This window comes from Erinaceus europaeus, chromosome 3 (genome assembly GCF_950295315.1).
Source record: "Erinaceus europaeus chromosome 3, mEriEur2.1, whole genome shotgun sequence".
NCBI lineage: Eukaryota > Metazoa > Chordata > Mammalia > Eulipotyphla > Erinaceidae > Erinaceus > Erinaceus europaeus.
In genome coordinates, this window is record NC_080164.1 from 16,887,640 (window position 1) to 16,907,310 (window position 19,671).

Below are 19,671 nucleotides of genomic sequence, written 5' to 3' on the forward strand. Positions count from 1 at the left end.
GAAACCTCGATGCCCAGAGCTACCGGCCAGGCAGCCAGCCTGTGCTTTTCTCAGCCAGTTCCAGGAACCCAGGGATGGATCCGTTCCCCTGGGTATGGCCTGAGTGTGCCCAGGTCCTCAGCCGTGGCCTCCTGTCCCCAAGCCAACCAATAGCGTGTGTGTGTGTGTGTGTGTGTGTGTGTGTGTGTGTGTGTGTGTGTGTGTGTAAAGCTGGGTCCAGTCCTAAGACTGGTACTAACTGGCTCTGTGCCTCAGTTTCTATATCATGCACACAACACTTAGGACAGGTGGGGGGGGGGTACTGGGGGCGTGGCTCTTCCGTCAGCTCCTCTCCTTTCCAGGCTTCTCTGCTTCTGTGTCACTGTATCCCCAGCTGTTCGTGGCTGCCTGTCCCTGTCTGCAGGGCTCTCTGGCCCCACCTTCCGCTCTCCCTCAGGCCTTCTCCCCCTGCCCAGCTGCAGACTCTGTCTGGGCGCCACAGTGAGGGGGCCCCCCCAGCCCCTTCCCCTCTTCTTCTCTCCCCTCCCCTCCTGTCCCCTCCCTCCTACACCCCTCCCCTGCAGGCCCTGGCCCTTCCCTCCCTTCTCCCTGCCACCCCCTCCCCCGCAGGCCCTGGCCCTCCCCTCCCAGCTTCTCCCCTCCCACCCCCTCCCCCGCAGGCCCTGGCCCTCCCCTCCCAGCTTCTCCCCACCCACCCCCTCCTCTGCAGGCCCTGGCCCTCCCCTCCTCCCCCCACCCTGGCCCTCCCGGGCGCGTCCCCAGTCCTTATTAGGCCGGGCGGGCGGGCGGCGGGGGCGGGGCAGGCTGGTGGGTGGTGCTGAAGGGACAGCTCCGCGCGGCGGCGCGGCCCGGGCGGGCAGGAGGGGCGGCGGGCGCCCGGCGGGAGCGGGAGCGCAGCCATGCCCCGGGCCGCCTCCCGGGCAGCAGCAGCGGCGGCCGGGGGCGGCGGGGGGCGCGCGGCCCGGGCGGGACGATGAAGCGGCAGAACGTGCGCACGCTGGCGCTCATCGTGTGCACCTTCACCTACCTGCTGGTGGGCGCCGCGGTGTTCGACGCGCTGGAGTCGGAGCCGGAGCTGATCGAGCGGCAGCGGCTGGAGCGGAGGCAGGAGGAGCTGCGGGCGCGCTACAACCTCAGCCGCGGCGGCTACGAGGAGCTGGAGCGCGTGGTGCTGCGCCTCAAGCCGCACAAGGCCGGCGTGCAGTGGCGCTTCGCCGGCTCCTTCTACTTCGCCATCACTGTCATCACCACCATCGGTAACTACTCGCTGCCGGCCAGCGCGGGAGGGGATGCGGTGGGGGGGTCTCCCCGCCGAGGGTCTGCGCGCCCCGCCGCGCAGCCACCCCACCACCTCGGGCTCCGGACCCGACTCCCCATCCGGGGCAGCCCTAACTTGTCCCCGCCGGGCTGCGGGGGGGCCCCCCCGGGGGACTCCGGGCTGTGCCAGGGGGGCGGGAAGGCGCGCGCGGCCAGGCCGGGGAGGAGGGGTGTGGCCGGCCAGGCGCAGCCTGGGGGGCGCGTCTGCACCAGCAGGGCATGCGGGAGACAAGTGGATCCAGGTGCAGGGCGCTCGCTGTCACTCGGGGTGGCTCCAGGCATCTAAAGCACCGTGTAACGTAGGTGTGTGTGTGTGTGTGTGTGTGTGTGTGCGCAGTCCTGGCATCACCAGCCCACAACAGTGCTGGAAGTCAGGTCCACCCTGGCCCAGGTTCCTCTCTGCTGTCCCAGGAAAGCAATCATCCGGTCTGGTCTCTCCCCCCAAGCCAGAGCTGAGCTTTGGGTCCACAGCTCTCCGAGTGCCGTCAGGAACACACACACACACACACACACACACACACACACACACACACACACACACGCCACAGCACACAGCTGGGCTTCCGGGAAAGGAACCTCCCCAGAGACTCCGGGTGAGCTGGGCACAAATGTCCCGATGGGAACAGACACCTCGCCTACCCTCGCCCTGCTGGCCCAGTACTGCCCCCACTCTCACTGTGCCCTTAGGCAAGTCCCTGCCCTGCCTGGGTCTCTGGCTCTCCCATTCCATCCCTTCCTCCTGGTCCCCCTCCTTGTCTTGGCCAAGCTCCCAGGAGCTCAGTGCCACTTGGCATTGCCCATGACGTGAGGGCTTGCTTTTCCGGGAGGCAACAGGAGTTAGAGGGTGAACGGCAGGACTGGACCTGTGTCTGGGGTCCTCCCACTGTGGAACTCTGTCCCAAGTCTCTGCTGCTCTCTGGGGACCACAGGAGTGGTGCTCTGTGGCTTCTGGCTTTTCCTCTCAGAAGGGGAATGAAAGGGCTCCAGAGAAATAGGAAGGAACACAGCATAATGGTTATGCAAAAAGACTTTCATACCCAAGGCTCAAAGTTCTGGGTTCAATCCCCAGCACCACCACCACCATAAACTAAAGCTGAGCAGTAATCTGCTTCCCACCCACCCACCCCCCCACACACACACACACACTCACGCATCACTTGCTGTGTCAGGGAAGGTGCCTACTCTGTCACACATAGGATCATATTTCCAGCCTGTTCCCCCAACCACACTGGGAAAGCTTTGGTGCCGTGATGTCTTTCCTTCTCTGCCTCCATCTCTCTATGTCTGATAAAGTCAGCCCCAAGCAGTAAAGTCCTGGTGATAACAAAACATTAATAATAATATAAAATAAACTGAGTGTTATGAAAGTTTTTGGTATAAAAAAAAGAAAAAGAAAAAGAAATGGCTCCAGAGGTGAGTGTGGCCCTTGCAGGCCACTTCTGGGTACTGCTAAGCTCAGTCTTGCCTAGAGAGGGCTGCTCTCTAGTGGACAGTGAGGACTGGTCTGGAGACACCTGCTCTCACCCACTTCCTGCCATTTACCAACTCAGGAATCTGTCTGGAGAATCAGATAGGAGACTGCCAAATCTTTTCTTCCCTTTTTTTCTCACACCCCCACTGTCTGGGTTATGAGCCCCCCACACACACCTTCTTTCTCAGCAAGGGGACCCCCAGATTCCCAGCAACCTCCCTGATGACCCATCTTCAGCCACTCCTCCCTCATGGGGCAAGCTTCCCAAAGTACCGTTCTCACCAGACCTATCCCTTTCACGGAATCCCTCCATTGCTCCCTCAGACTATGGCTCAGGATGCTTATCCCAGCTGTTAGCTGCCTTCATACCTGGTTCTAGCCTCTCTGTCTCACTTCATTCCTCACTCTGCCATCAGCCCTGCCTCTTCCTCTGCCTTCTATGGATTTTTTTTAAAGTTTTGCACTTACCTCAATAAAAACTTATAGAAATGCAATTAGATTGCCAGAAAAGTCACAACGCATTTTTGCATAGAAAGACATGGAAAAGTACAGCATGACTTTTCCGATACCACAAGAGCTTACAACAGTAAGCAAAATTTCTGCCTTCTATTTATCTTGTCCAAGCAGACCTGGGCCCCCCATAAGTCCCACCCTCTGCCTAGCACAAGGCTACTGTTCTGGGCATACTGTCAGGGGGCCTGGGTGACACAGCACAAGTCCCTTTTGCCTGATCATCTATGAAGCAGGGAGTGTACACTATACCTTCGACACACTGGTCAACCTCCACATGGGCAGGGCTTGCTGTCCCCGCTCCCTGCCCCACAGCTGGCACAGGACCCAGCAGCACACACAGATGCTCAGAGAATGCTGTTAATGGGCTTACGGTGTGCAGAACAAAGGGGCACCAGCTCCCAAGTGCTTGTCGTCTCCCCAAGAAAGAAGCTGTGAGCTGGGTGCAGCGGCAGGCAGCAGTATGCAGCATGTGATTATTTATTCATAATGTGCCGGCCAGGAGGAAAGATAGCCCCAAAGCCCCACCCTAGTTTAGGGGTGGTGGGCAGACTGGCACTGCCCACTCTCAGCCCCACCCAGTCATCTCCAGATTGTTTTTTTCTCACTCTGGCTGTGCCACCAGGCTGGCAGCTGTCCTTGGGAGGAGCGCTGGCCTAAGGAAAACCTGCTGTGACCCAATGCCTGGGAGGGGCTTCTCTTAGCTCAGGGCTGATGCCCAGCCCACGGGCAGCAGCTCCTGCCCACCTTGGCCCTCTGCAGGGTGGGAGTCCCAGCCCCATGAAGTAGCAACACAGCTTCTCCACTGTCAGCACCCAGTAGTAAAAGTCACATCTTTTTCATTTCTTGCAAAAGAGGTACAGGGGACTGAAGGGCAGGGGCATTGATTACTATTCATAGCTTTGTGGCACACACACACACAAACACTTGTGTTGGTTGGGGGGTTAAGGAGGGGAAGGGATCCCCCAAAGCCACCAGTAAGTGAGCAGCAAGGAGCTGAGACTCCTGACTCCATGCCCAGTGCTTTTGGCTGTTTCCTGGGTCTCCATATGCCGCACAGCCCGGAGCCAGCTGGGACTGGCATGGCCAGGCCATTCTGGGTGCTGCCAGCTTGCTAGGTGCCCATGGGCAGCCCAGATTGGCTGAATGTCAGTGGGGCTGAGATTAGTCATTCACCTAGTTAGTCACAGCCTCCACTGGTGGCAGGATGCTGTGGGCCCCCTCACACAGCCAGGAGAGCCTTCCTTCTCAGGGCCTCAAGTTCACCAAATGCCAGTGGAAACTCTTTTTCTGGGAACGCTTCCCTTCTCTGGGTGTTGAGTCATGAACTCCTCCGGGGCCCCGGCCTCTGCTATTCATAGCACCCAGGCTGTCAGCGCAGGCAGGGGTGCAGGAACCAGAGAGGTGAGCAAAAGCTGACTCGGGGAGACCCCCGCCCCCATGCCCAGCCCAGTTCCCCACTTCCCCTGGAGGCCTCTTTATTATTGTAATGGCGACGGTGGCGGCGGCAGTAATAACCCAGCCACCAGTTATTACCTGGACCTTGGCGGGCTTTCTTCCCACCATCAGCCCCTCGTCTCATTCTCTCACCAAATCCTTCAAGACAGGCATTATTATCCCCATTTTTCAGCAGAGAGACCTCAGGCTCTGAGTGCCAATGACTCACCCATGGCCTTGTGACTGAAAAAAGATGGCACCTACCCAAAGAGGTGGGGCCTCTCTGCCTCTGGGCCCTGGGTGTTTCGCCAGTTATTCCTTCAAGAACTCAGCCCAGACCTATGTGTCTCCCGGGCACCAAGTAGTCAAGTCTCCCTGCTGACAGAGCCCTTCCCTTCCCCCTCACACCACTCTCAGGCCCTGGGGCCAGAAAGAGCTTGGGAGCCACTCAGCCTTAGAGCACCAGATTTGCATGTCTCATGCCTGCAGCCCTGGTCCCATCCCCAGCACCGAGCTGTGCTCTTATCTCTTTCTCTATCCCATAATAATAAGTGAGTGACATTATTCTTGAAGGCAACTAGGGAAGGAACCGGTACGGTTTACTTCTTTCCAGTAATGGGAGGGAGGCATAGAAGTAACGCTCCACATCCCAGGTCCCAGAGTCCTCAAGTACAAGAGCTAGAGGTGCCGAGACTGGAGCCCTCTCCACCCTTCACCCCTCCCCTGTTCCACCCACTCCCTTAGTGCTCAGGCTCCCAGCTTCCTGCCACTCCACTTCCCATCCTGGGTCAGCAGTCCTCCTCCCTGCCCACTATCCATGGTCCCCTTCCCTGCCCATCTGCTCGGACCTCCCCCAGCCTTCACAGAGAGGGGTCGAGAACTGGAGAGCCCAGGCTTGTGGCCCCTCTCCATTCACCCTGCACTGGGACAGGCTAGCCATGGGCCTGGCAGGCTCTAGAGATGCTGGGGTCAGTTTTCTTGTACCCTGACTTCCAAAGAAGGGGATAGCTTGTCTCCCATGACTATATGAAGGACTCAGGTCTGCCCACTTACCTGTATCCTCCCAACCCCACACACCCCCACACCAGGAGGCCCAGCTCCCCATTCACACCTGGAGTCCACCTGGCATCCAGGCTCAGGGTCATGCCCTCCTCTGGGCAGGCAGGCCTGGCATAAAATCAGCTAGGCACCAGGAGGTGAGGTAGGAGAATGACCTAGGTTGGAGCAAGGAGGCAGAGACACAAATTGACTTAGCTCAGTTGTTGGTCCACTAGGACCCTCTGTCTCATTTGCACAATGGATGTATGTGACCCACGTTCCTTCTGACTCTGTCCTGTGTCCTGCATATGCTTCCAGTTCCCATACTTCACAGTTGGGGGCTGGGGACATGGAGTGGGCAGAGGAGGGAATGAGCATAGGACAGAAATAAAAGATACACACTTGGCCACAAGTAGGGACAGAACAAACACAGTAAGTATTTTCAGAAGAAAACAAACAAGCATAGATGAACTGAGTACCAATCACCACCAAAAACAGCTTTCAGCTGGCAACACACAGGGAGAATCTGAGAGCTGATTTTGTAATAAAATATGTAAAAATTATTTCCCTAGAGACAACCAGCCATGAGGGGGGAGTCCCAGCTCCACAGCCAGCCTGTGGGCTCCGCACACCCCATCTCAGGCCCTGTCTGTGACTGCCAGCCTCACCCAGACTTTGTGGCCCCTGCAGAGCCCCACCCTTGCCTGTGAGGGTGGGTGTCATCCAAGAAGGGGAGGCTGGGAGCTGACCCAGGACCTAGCAGATCAGAAGTGCCAGAAGCAGAGCCCAGCCCCGTGAGGAGTAGCTTTTCTTAAAGGGTACAGCCCCCTTTGGTCCCCCATGTGGGTTTGGCCTCAGCTCTGCCAGCAGAGCACTGACTCAGCCTGGGTCAGGAGTTAAGAGTGGAGTTGTAATACCAGGGGTCAGGGAGGTGGCTCAGTAGTAGAACTCCTACCTGGTATGCATCAGGCCCTGAGTTCGATCCCTAGCACTGCATGAAGGCAGTAAGGACAGAGCAGATATGTATATACACAAATAAACAGATAAAATAGGGTCAGGAAGTTGACTCAAGTAGGACAAGAGCTCTGCTGGTTCAATCCCTGACACTGCATTTACAAAGATGTATAGCTTCAAGCCTCTTATTAACAGCAAGGTTATCACTGGTGCTTGAACAACGAATCCACCACTCCTGATGTCCACTTTTCTTTATTTGATAGGACAGGGAGAAATTGAGAGGGGAGGGATAGAAAGGAAGAGAGACAGAGAGACACCTGCAGTACTTGCTTCATAACTCGTGATGCTTCCTCCTGCAGGTGGGGAGCAGGGGCTGGTACCTTGTACCTGGCTGCATAGGGGTTAATTGGGTGTGCCACTACCCCTTGTAATTTTCAGTGCCAGGGATTGAACCTGGAACCTCAGGATCTCAAGCCTGCATCTCTGCTGTGCTGCCTCCCCTCTGTTTTCCTGTGGAGAGACTGAGCTGCTCCTCAGTCACCGTCACTGGCCACCACCACCCCCACCCCTGGGGTTCTTAGAGAAGAAGGCCAACTGTCTCCAGGCTTGTTCTGCTTGCCTGGCCTGCTCCCAACCCTCTCCAGAGAACCACATGACAAAGGCTGTCCCTGGAAGCCAGAGGCGCAGTCAGCCAGCAGAAGCTGAGGCGCCCCCCCACCCAGGTCTGTCCACACTCACTGGTAGTCCAGATACAGCGTGCAGGGCCACTCCTCCTAGAGCTTGCCCAGTCACACCTTCACTCCCTGTCACCAGAGCAAACAGCTCCTGTCACTGCTGCATGCCCCTGCCCTGTCCTCTCCCCAGGGGTCACTCCTCCCTGGCCCTGTGGCCCTTCTACCTCTTCCAATAATACTTCTTGGTGAGGGGACAGGAACTGTAGGGCTAGGGAGGCTTCTTTCTCCCCCTTGAGAGGCCTTCCCTCTTTCCTCCTCCCTTCTCTCTCTCTCTCTCTCTCTCTCTCTCTCTCTCTCTCTCTCTCTCTCTCTCCTGGCCCTGTACTCCTATGAGGCACACACACACACACACACACACACACACACACACATGCACACACCTCCCTGTGCCTCACTCAGTCTTCCCATCTGCGCAGGAGGTCAGGGCCCATCTTCTGGAAATTTCTATGGTGTATGGGCTGTGGTTTTGAACAGCAGGTCTGGAGCTGGAATGATCCTTAGGATTCTGGCAGGGGTTTCTCTGTACTTGAGGAGACTGGGGCTGGGACTCTACCTGGGGGGAGCTAGCCGTGGAGCCAGGGTGGGGCCAGGCACCATCACTGTCACAGTGGGATAAGGGGAGCTCTGTGGAGGAGGCGGAGCCTTTGCTCCCTGGCTGCCTCCTTTCCTCTCCCATCTGCCATGAAGAACAGGTACCCCAAAATTAAGTAGCTAAATTGGGGGGAGCAGGCCTGCGGCAGTTAGTTGCCCAGAGTCCTGGGGACAGCATGGCTGGGTGAAGCCACAAGAAGAGATTCAGGCTCATTTGTTCTCTCAGGCAAGAACTCGGCTTCCAAGGCTCAGGCTGGGGTCCAGGTGGCAAAGGCGCAGGGGTTCCCAGGCCCCAGGTCCTATGGCTGCTGGGTCTCTTCTCCTGCCTCAGGTCACAGTGTGGACAGCAGGAGGTGAGGCACAGCCACTCTCTCCTGGATGCTCTGGTCCCATGTGTCTGCAAGCTTCGAGGAGAGCAGGTGCAGAGAGCCTGGTCCTCCCACCTGCTGGGCAGATGCAAGGTCAAAAGGCCCAACTGGCTGGAACCGAGGGTGGGGTTGGCAGAGAGCAGAGTCAACTCCAATGCAAGGCAGAGCTGCCAGGAGAGGTGGTGAGCACCCCGTCCCAAGAAGCATGCAGAGAGACACTGCCTGGGCAAGCTGCAGAGATCACCTACCTGCCTGTGCCCGTCAGGCCCCACAATGAAGCAGAGTCCTTATGGAGGTGCATTGCAGAGGGCTGGCTTATGTGGTGGTGGGAGCTGGCTGGGCAAGTCTGTGAAGTCTGTGGGTCTCAGGAAGGTGGGTTGGGTGGGCCCCCAGCAGGAGCAGCCCTGCTGCAAGGGAGGCTGGGCAGGGCTCTTGGGGACTTCCAGAGCCCCACCTACAAGGGCTCTGTTCTTGAAAGTTAGCCATAGTGGTCTGGGAAGTGGCGCAATGGATAAAGCACTGGATTCTCAAGTATGAGGTCCCGAGTTCAATCCCCAGCAGTACATGTACCAGAGTGCTATCTATCTGGTTCTTTCTCTCTCTCCTCCTATCTTTCTCATTAGTAAATAAATAAAATATTAAAAAAAAAAAAAAGTTAGCCATGCTCAGCCTCCATCCTGTCTATAGAGATAAACATTCCTCAAGCCTTGTTTCTCACTTGGGGGCTGCATCAAGGGGCCTACCCAGCCCTGGCACACTCTGATTTCTTGGTCTTCGAGGGAGCCCTCCAGGGAGCCAGAGAACCTGGAGTGAAGCGCAAGGTACCCTCACTCTAGAGGCCCTTGGAGCCCCTTCCAGAAAGAACCAGCTTCCCTCACTCAAGTCAGCTTATCATGGTCCAGTAGGCTCTCTGCATGCTAGGCCCAACACCAGGTCCCAGGAGTGGAAAAACTAAGACCCAGAACCTTCCCCAGTGAGCCCTGGTCTTGGGAGCCCTAAAACCACACACAGAGTGAAAGAGATGTTGAATCCTAAAAGGAATCCAAGAAAGCTTTCTGGAATAGGCAGCAGCTGAGGGGTCTTGGGTGGCATCCCAGGTAGACCCTGTCTGGGTGCTGAACATGGCAGGAGGAAGGAAATGACAGGTCCCACCCATGTCCCCCTGCCTGGGAAGTGACAGTGCCCGGAGGCTGGTCCAGCCCAGCTCTCTGCCCCCTGGTGACTGCTCAAGGCTCCTGGCCTTGGCCGGACTCAGTGTCCCTCCTCAGGAATTCGCAGGCCATTGCAGAAACAACCATCTCAGAAACTGCAGGCAGGAAGCAGATGAGCATTCCAGCCCCAGCCCAGGGCCACTGGGGGGCTGTCTCCAGAGACTCCAGCCATCAGGCCCCCGTGGAGCAACCCTCAGAGATGGCTGCCCACACTCGGAGAGAGGCCACAGCTGCTCCAAATGAGCATCCCAGACAGCGTGGGGTCTGCAGCAGGCAGGTGCGGGGGCCCCATGGGATCCAACTTCAGGTCACTGGGTGACCCACAGATCTTAAGTCCTGATATGATGCCTGCCTCAGTTTCCCCAACCACAGACTAAGGCTGCCCTCTCCAGAGGAGATCTCAACTGAGTTGGTCACATAAGTCCACATGGGCCCACTGGGGAGGGCAGCACACTCGCCACATCTGCCTTCAGACCAGGCCCCTGGAGCGCAGGGGTGGGAAGGTACCCCAAGATACACTGGATGCAGTCATGAGACTTCTGAGCCTCATGCCAGAACAAGAGGGTCTGGGAATGTCTCCAGTCCTGTTTTGCCAGTAATGGAACCAGACTTGAGACCATGAAGCTACCACTTCCTGCTGGCCCATACATGCATGAGGGAACAGGAGTCAAATCCTGACCTCATGTCCCTATAACCAGGCACTTTCCCTGGAGAGCAGAGACCCCTTGCCCCTGACCTGGGCAGAGTACAACAGACAGTTGGGGGCTGCTATCAGCTGGTGGCTGTGGCTCTTCACCACTATCCTTTGGAACAGGACCCGGGACTAGAAACAGGCAGAGTCAGAGTTAGGGTCCTTCAGAGCAGCCATGGGAGCTTGTGGCCCCGTCATGCTGAGAGGAAAAGAGCGAGCTCACCAGTCAGTCCCTCAGCCATTCCTCAGGCCTGGGTGTAAGTTTAAATGCTCTGCAGGGGACTGGCTCTGTGGTCGGATTTGGGTGGTGAGAAGGCTTTGGGGAGAACAGAGGGATCGGGAAGGGCCAGCCAGCACTGGTGTCTTCTGTCTGGGTCCCTACGGTGCAGGAGGAACAGTTGAGGGGTGACTAAAGAGTATCTCGGGAGCCTAAAAGCCAAGGGTCCTGGGGGACCCAGATAGCAGAGACCCCAGGAGTCAGAGGAGGGCCCCCACCCACCCACTCAGAGGAGAAGGGGACTGAGAGTATTTGTAGATGCCCTCCCCCAGGGGAGGCCCTTCAGACCTGTCAGAGCCACTGACAGGGCACAAACTAGGACACTTGGGCCTGGCCCAGCCTGCAGCATCCCCTCTTCAACAGCACCCATGTCATGGGGTTTCTACAATGAGGGTTAAAGTAAAAGCCTCAGGGCCACCCTGGTCCTGCCTCCCTCCAGGGATCCAGAGGGTGAGAAACACTGACCCTTGTCAGTGGTGTCCCCCTTCTTGTGGGGTACATGTCCCTGAGTCCTTAGCTCTGCTCTTACCTTGGTTTCAGAGGCTCAGTGTCCCCTACCTGCTTCTCAGAGTGACTGGTAGACTCTCAGAGGCAGCCACATGTCCCCTCTCAGAACTGTGAGCTGAGGAAAGTGGGGTCCACGATCCCCTTCCAGGATTCTCTGCTCCCCGCTGGCCATGAGACCCACAACAGGTCACATCCCAGCCTGACCCTTCCTGCAGGGATGTCAGGCTAGGTGGGTGAGGCCCAATCAGCCCCTCTGGCAATGTCCACCTCCCTGGGCCACTCTCTTGTCCCCACTTCACCCCAGGCTGGCCAAGCCCTGGAGAGACTTCCTCTGCGTCCTGCCCTAAGAATAGAGCTGTGTCCAGGACTTCCAGTCACCCCTTTCTGGAGTGAGAGCCTTTGTGACTGGCTTTGTGACCCTCTTATCAGCAGAGCGTCCACTGCTCCGGCCCCTGGGATAGCTGGAATGTGGGGCCTCCCTCCAGGCAGGGCAGGGCAGGGCTGGCGGCTCCCATAGCAGTCAGTGGGTTCTGGGGTGTGAGAGGGAGCAGCGGAGGGCGTCTTTGGCTCCTATGGGAGAGCCCCAGCCTTCACAGGTGCAGATGGGCCCTCTGAGGCCCAAGGTGGAGGCGCCCCCCCACCCCCGTACTCACCTGCCGTCTCTCTGCTTCCTCTGCCTGGTCTCCCTTCATGTGCTGTGCAAACTCCCAGACCCAGCCCTGTTCATAGCACCAAACTTGTAGAGAAAGCCACAGTGTAAGCATGAATGGCAATATTTCAGTGGCTGCACATGCCCAGACAGCAAAGAGTAGTGGTGGAAGGGCAGGACAGAGCCTCAGGAAGAGAAAAAGGGGTCAAAGCTGGGGGAGGGGGCGGGCCTGGGAAAGAGGGACAGGAAGGAACGAGCGTGCCTGCAGACCAGCCAGTGGGAAGCAGGGAAGGACTGTCCCTGCAGGGCCTGGCTGAAGTCAGGCATTTGGGTGTGATCCTAGGTGTGCCTTCAGTGGCTGGCAGGTCTTCAGTGGCAGTGAAGTGATCTCTGTATCCTAGGTCCCCTCCCCAACTCACTGCTCTGTGGAGGTCAGACAGCTGTGTGAGAGGGGAGCTGGGAGGCCAGTCCATGGCTCAAAAGAGAAAAGGAGAGGGCCAGGCAGGTGGCTCACCCAGTAGAGTGCACATGTTGCCGTACACAGAGACCCAGGTGCGAGCCCCAGGTCACCACACAGAGGTGTCTGCAGGTGTGTAAAGCTTCACGAACAGTGGAGCAGTGCTGAGGTTTCTCTTTCTGTCTCTCACTTTCTATCTAGAAGGAAAAACTGACCAACAAAGGAGTCAGGCAGGTATGGAGTCCCAGCAGTAACAATCTTGGTGGAGAGAGAAAGAGAGAGCATTGAATCAGGGTGGAGACCTGGGTGGTTGAGCAGGACAGGCTAGTGACAGGACAGTCTTGTGGTGTGAGCGCAAGAGAGCCCTTAGAGGTGGTCTTTGCAGAAATAAAAGCCGGATGGTTATTTTTACACTGACATCTACTTTATTTGTTTATTTACTTTTGTTGTTGTTTACTCTTCCATGGATCCTTCAAGCCCCTCCCACCACCCTTGTCCACCATCCGTTTACATTCTGAAAGGAAAACAATTTGATGTGTATTAGAAACACAAAACAGGCGAAAACAGAGCCAGGACTGTGACTCAGCGGTCAAGTGAAGTTTGCATGTCTGAGAGTCTTGGTTAGATCCAGAGAGAGAGAGAGAGAGGGAGGGAGAAAGGAGAGAGGAAGAGGAGGAAGAAGAGGAAGAGGAGAAAGAGATCACCTTTGGCATGAAAAAAAAAAGGTGGCAGGAAGCCTCTGCTGAGAAGGGGACTAGAAGCAGGAGGGTGGTCCTTGGCACAGCAGATGGGACACCAGACTTACAAGCACGAGATCCTGAGTTCAGGCCCCTGTGCCATGTAACCTTCGCGATGCTCTCGCTTTTTGTGTGCTTTTGTTTGTTTGTTTTGTTTTCTCTCTCTCTCTCTCTCAAACACATCTTTTTAAAAGAGAATTGAAAAACTAGGGTCTGGATTCTCTTCTTTTAACCTGATCTGTCCCTCTCCTGGCCACAGACAGAGTATCTTGCTGTCCATCTGCCCAGGATGATGGGAGCAGCTTGGCCCAGAGCCAGGAGATCAGCAGGCAGCCTGTAGCTCCAGCGAGAGACTTCAGCTGAGACAGAAACTTGGGAGCTAGAAGTCACATTTAAAGGGAGATAAGATGAGATGGAAAGGGGGCGAGGGCAGCTTTTCCCCCAGAGCAGGGAGGGAGCACCTGCCAGGAAACTGAAAGGACCCACATCCCAAAGAGTGGCGGTGGTGTCCTCAGAGAGCCGGCCTGGCAAGAGCAAAGAGATTGGTGACACCAGCTGTGAAAGCACAGTGTCACTGGCATTTGCTGACTTGGGCCAAGAACAGAGCCAGATGTTCGGGGTGGGAGAGGAGACCAAATCCCGGGAGAAGCAGGCCGAGGACCCGCAGCACCCCAGCTCCCACAGTCAGACCTTCCTGAAAGCCGCCCCCCCAAGCCGTCAGGTCACAGAGGAAGCCATCTTGTGTCCATTATGCAAATGAGCCCAGCTTGATGGAGGCTCTGCATCCAGAGGCCCCCAGCCAAGGACCAAAGTCCAGGCCTGCCTGACTCTACAGTCCCCCCACCCAGGCAGGCACTGCCACCTCCCACCCACCTCTGTCCTTCCATCACTTCCATCCTGTTTGCTGCCAGTCTCTTCTGGGAAGGTTGGCTTCTCAGGTCCTGCAGTCTGTCCTCACAGGCACATTCAGCTGGGCCCAGAACCTCCTGCCAGAGGTGGAGCACCTGGCATCTTAAGAGACCTCAGTGATGGCTGAGGTGTCGTTCAGGAGCCCAAAGCAGCCTCGGCAGTTCCCATGCCTGGAAGAGGGGGCCTGCCTTCTTCTCTTCTGGAGACCTGGCCAGATGAGGAAGGTCTAGAGTCCTAGTGGGAGGCGTCATAGGAGAATGCAGACATCAGCCTTCAGAGAGCAGGGTGCGGGGACTAGTCGCTCTCAGAGTCAGACTGCACCACAACAAGGTCCAGCCACGGGTGCGCAGGGAAACTCCAGCAGGTGCTCAGACCCAGCCCCCAGCCCCCAGCCCAGCCTGGCTGCCCCCTACCCCATGCTGGCCACCCAGGATGCTCCTCACCAGGAGCCTCTAGTTCCCTCAGGCAGTGCTGGGATGGACTGGGACCCAGCCCCTAGTTGGTAACGGGGGGGGGGGGGGGGGGGTAGCACTCAGGTGGGGCGCCAGTGGCTCTGGGAGCCCTGACAGGGGCTGCAGTGGTAGCAATTAGCTCCTCACGCTTCCCAGGGTTATTTTTAAGCCTCGTTCTTCCCTGGTTTATTTTTAAAGTCACACTGGCACGTGGCTGGCCTGCTGCCTTGCCCAGGTGCCAATCGGGGCTGGGAAGGAGCAGGGCAAGCAGAGCCTGCCCCCCCACCCTCTCCCCCCAGGAACAGGGAGGCTCCTGAGCACAGCCCGGGCCAGAAATAAGATGCAGGAACCCCTCTGTCTGTCCCTGGGTGTCTCTGCATGACCTGTCCAGGTCTCCCCTCCATCCCAGCTCCCCCACTTCCCTAAAGTGAGTGGGCAACTTGACATACCAAGAAATGGCTCAGCCCTGGAAAAGCACCCCTATCATGTGTGAGGCCCTGGGTTCAATCCCTGGCTCCACACAGGGGCACTATCGGCAGCACTGAGGCAACTCCCTGGGTGGTGGAGGGGTACATTTGTTTCTTTCTTTCTTTCTGTCTATCTATCTATCTATCTATCTATCTATCCATCTTTCAAAATACAGAATAATAACTGAGTCTGAGAGGCAGCTCCACTGCATCTCACAAGCACATGGCCCTGGGCTCAATCCCTGGCACTGCAAAAAATAAAATAAACATGAAGGGGGCTGGCAAAATAGCTCGCTCAGACAGTGCGCTGCTTTGCCATGTGACGACCCAGGTTTGAGCCCAGCCCTCCCCCTACCTCTACATTGAAGGAAGTTTCAGTGCTGTGGTCTCTCTCCCCCCCCATGTCTTTCTGTGTCTTTGCATCTCTCTATCTGTAAAAGTCATATTACAGAGCAGTGAAGCCATGATCATGACAAAAAAAAAAAAAAAACATTGAGTATGGTGGGGGTGAACCCCCAGGGGATACACACACACACACACACACACACACACACACACGCTGGTCCACTATACTCCCTCCAAGCTCCCCATTCTCCCTGGGGAGGGAGTGGTTCTGTGACAGGCTCCTCTACCCCCTCACCCATCTGCCTGAGTCCCACCTTCTGCAGCCAGGCCTCCCTGGGCAGGGGAAGCTGCTAAGGAAGCCAGTGGCCGGATGGGGTAGCAGGGCAGAGCCCCCTCCCCTACTCCTCCCCAGCACCTTACAGAAAGTTCAGCTAGAAAAGTGCTGCTGAGAGTCCATGGAGCCCCCTCGTGGGCAGGCATGCAGCCAGAGCTGGGAGTAGCAGGACGCAGAGGTGTGAGACAGACATCCTGAGGTGTGGGTTTGCTTCCTGTGGGGCGTGGGGAGCCAAGGAGGTCTTTGAGCAGAAGCAGGATTGCTGAGTAGAGTGAAAGGGATGGAAACAGGGTTGCTGATGTGGGCTAATTCCAGCCCAGACTGGGAGTGGGCCTCACTGTAGGGGTGACAGTCTTCACAGAAAGAAGGGGCAGGCTAAGAGAGGAGGGGCTGGGATATGGAGCAGGAGAGGAGGAGCAGCCAGGCGGCCAGCCTGACTGAGAGCGGATAAGGATATGAATGGGACTTGGACCACCCAGGGAGACTGGCACAGGGTGGGTGGTGAGTTCAGGGCACCAAGCCAAGTGTGTGTGGGGGGGGGTATTTAGGGTGCTAGAGACCCAGCTCCCTAATAACCCCTACTGAGTCTCAGCCCATGGTGACCGAATCAAGGGTTCTGGAGGAGAAGCAGTAGCAGCAAGCGACACTGCAGAGGACTGGTGTGTGTGTGTGTGTGGGGGGGGGGTGGGGGTTGACACTTCCAGAGAGAAGGACTAGCTGTCTGGGCTGCGTGTGGTCAAAATGAGAAGGAGAGCAAAGATGTGCCAACCACCAAGGCCTCCCTGGATGGTTGTCTAGGCTGTGCACTATCCAAAAGAATTCAGTTTAAAAAAAAAAAAAAAAAAAGAATTCAGCTGCTGAGGAAAGGAGATGGGAGAGCCAGAGCCCTGCCTGCTACCCCAGCTCCTAAGTTCATGCTAAGGGGCCCAGGAGCAGGCAGAAGGCAGTTAGGGGGTCAGTCTGGGGGCTGTGGGGGGCAGGGAGTCTCATCTCCTCTGAAGTGGGAAGTGGTGGGGAGAAAGTGAAGAAAGTCAGAGACTAGCCCAGGGGAAGCATCACTCTTGCTATATGAGCTTAAGCAAGTCCCTTAACCTCTCTGGGGCTCCGTTCCTACATTTCTGAGCTGGGACAGATGGACTATCACCATGCCTACTGAATGGGATGGTTTGTGGATTCAGAAGCTGGTGGGTGAGCTCTGTGCAAAGGCCAGTCAGCACTGCTTTGATTGGGGGTAACATCATGACAGGGGCACTTAATCATTGAATAAAGTCAAATGCAGAGACAGTCAGCCTCCATGGAGTGGACACAGAGCCAGAAGCAGTAGCTGGAGAGGGCTTGGGCCTGGGGACATCCACTGGAGACAGCACCCAGCTTGGAGCTCTTGGTACCACGAGAAGCCTGCTCAGGACACCAGAGCAAAAGCAGGCAGCTTCCATAGACCATAGGGAACTTGGAATCATCATGGACCCAGCTACTTCCTGCAGGTCCCCATAGAGATCAGGAGGTAGTAGAGTTACACAAGAGGGGCTGTGAGTCCAGGGGGAGACAGGCTGGGGGTAAGCAGCACCTCCATGTCACTGTGTGAAGGGCAGAGTCCCTGAAGATGTGGACAAGCAGACATCAGAGAGTCAGCTGAGAAGAAGCCATGTTTGCAGATCACAGGGACGGCTTCTCAGAGTCCAGTGCCCCTGTGGGGGGAAGGGGCTCCATCTGGCAGCTTTGTGAGGACCCTCAGGTCCTGGGACCTGAAGTGACAGTGTGGGACTCAGAGGTGGGGGGGGCTATGTCCACCCTGTAGGGCATCTCTGGCCGGATGGTGGGCAAGTCCCACCACAAAGTGCTGTAGTCTGGGGCACATGTGGCCCAGGCGTGGTGTGGTGTTGTTGAGGTGGTCTGGTGTCGGGCTGCACCGCGGAGAAGAGAGCGGACGTCCAGAGCAAAGGGGTACACAGATCTTTATTATAGGATGGGGGGGGAGGTTTGGTTCAGACCACGTGGAGCCAGCCAGCAATGGCCAACCACGGGGGAGAGCAGGGAGCGAGACCTCAGAGAGGGAGAGCCGAGAGCCCAGAGCGAGAGAAGGGAGGGGTGAGGGGGCTTTTTATTGGGCGACAACCAGGGGTGACGTGTAGGGCCAGGATTGGTTGAAAGGGGGCACTCTAGGATTTAGCGGGGCATAGAAAAACCTGGGGGCGGAGCCAGGATTGGTTGAAAGGGGGCACTCTAGGATTTAGCGGGGCATAGAAAAACCTGGGGGCGGAGACTGCATCAGAATAAGTCCTCAGCAACATCTCCTCCTATCCCTTTATATCTAAATGGACACAGTAAAGAAAAATGGAGCAGGCTTAAATGTTTTAGAGGAATGCCATGCTCAGGTGGGAAGATGTAGGACTTTCTGTGGAGAAGGGAAGGCTTAAATGGCTGCCAACCTTGTGAGATTTATGCGTCCTCCTGTGCTCAACCCCTCTTCAGAGAGAGAGACTTACCTGGAGAGACTCATCTCATAGGTTTAAGCGCAGCCTGCTCAACCATCTCTTCACAGTATCTCTACATCTTTTCTATCTTTCTATCTAGTAATTGCATAAGATGTACAAAGTCTATAAAAGACTATCATGGGGCAGAAACCTTTTGGACATAAGCCTAAATGACATAACAAAATAGGAAGGGACACGAAGGGGAGAAGTAAAAGTCAGTGTGGTCCAGGAGGTGGCGCAGTGGCTAAGGCACTAGACTCTCAAGCATGAGGTCCTGAGTTCAATCCCTGGCAGCACATGTACCAGAGTGATGTCTGGTTCTTTCTCTCCCTCTCATTAATAAATAAATTTAAAATGTGAAAAAAAAAGAATTATAGGACCTATTGTGAGCAGAAGAAGTAAAACAAGCTAGGGTCCCACAACTAAGGGTATACAGGTAAGGAAGGGGGAATGTATCCATTGATATGAAGAGGTAGGAGCATATCTCAAGTCTAAGGGAAGCAGTCAGTGAATGTGATGTCCAGGGGAACAGCCATTTGTCTTTGGGGGTAGTAAAGGATGTCCGTGGCATGGGTGATGTTATAAAGAGAAACATCTTTAAATTGTTGGCTGACAAAGGCAGGCCTATGGTGGCAAGACAAGATACACCAGTTAAGTTTACAAGAATATGTGAATGTTGCTAATTCACATAGGTTGGATATGGAGGAACTTCTTACAGTTTAATACCTTACCGTATGAACAGATGATTCCTCATATGAAGGCTTGATAGCTGTAATCACTTACTTGTGAAAAACAATAAAACTTGTAACAAGTTAGAGGTTTACTATAATTGACTTTGGACTATAAGCAGACTCAGGTTACTTAGAGAGTTAATGCATGTTAGTAACAATGGTTTTAACATTTAGAGTACTTCTGAGCAGATGGGTCATACAAAAAATTTTTGGTCATTCAGCACACTCACTCACAAAACACAACTGGCCATTCATAACATAAGACATTCAGGGAAGGGGTAGGAGAGAGGGCTCTGTGAGCCAACTTTTGTAGGTTCTGCCATGCCATATTATGGATCCTGGGATGTATCCTGCAGTGTGGGCTGGTTGGGAGGGAGCAGGTCCCCAGCTGTCTCCCGGTTCAGTCCCTTATGCTGATGTGGAGGGGCTCTCCCCCAGCACCAGCAGTCTGAGCCATCTGACTGCCTGCACCTGGGGAGGGCTCTGCCTCAGAAAAGCCTCCTCCACATCTGCTGGCATCTGCACCCAAGCTCCCTGCCAATCCAGAACCTTCTGGGCCTCTAGGCACAGCCAGAAAGGATGGGAGGGTGGGAGGGAGGAAGGGAGGGAGCAGTGCGCACAGGCCCTAGCACCTCATCTGATCAAAGCCCGTCCACTTAGCCCAGCCAGGCCCAAAGACAGACTGAGTCAGGGGTCTCTACCCCAACCTGGAAGCCAGGAGCTTGGGCACAAGGACATAGACACAGAAAGTGTCCCCAAGGAGGGGTCTGACACTGTTCTCAGAGGAGGGAGAAGGAGGACTCCTAGCAGCCACAGCAGTGGGAGGACATGCCTGGAGGTGAAGCCTTGGGCACGTGCAGAGGGTGCTAGCGCCACACACACACACACACACACACACACACACGTTGGGGCATCAGGAGAAAGAACAGGCCAAGTGGGGGGTGGCCAGCCAGTCAGTGTCTGGGTCCTTCTATCCAGTGGGAAGCAGGGAACAGTCATCCAAGGAAGAG

General features: G+C 56.0%; 1 protein-coding gene across 1 annotated transcript in view; it reads left to right on the top strand.

Annotated features, from left to right (window-relative positions):
• Nucleotides 1-845: 845 nt before the first annotated feature.
• Nucleotides 846-19,671, top strand: part of KCNK3 (potassium two pore domain channel subfamily K member 3) — a 35,639-nt gene continuing 16,813 nt past the window's right edge. The window contains exon 1 of the mRNA XM_060186708.1: nt 846-1,256. Within this exon, the coding sequence (XP_060042691.1) occupies nt 974-1,256 (283 nt within the window). The 5' untranslated portion in view covers nt 846-973. The remainder of the gene's footprint in view (nt 1,257-19,671) is intronic.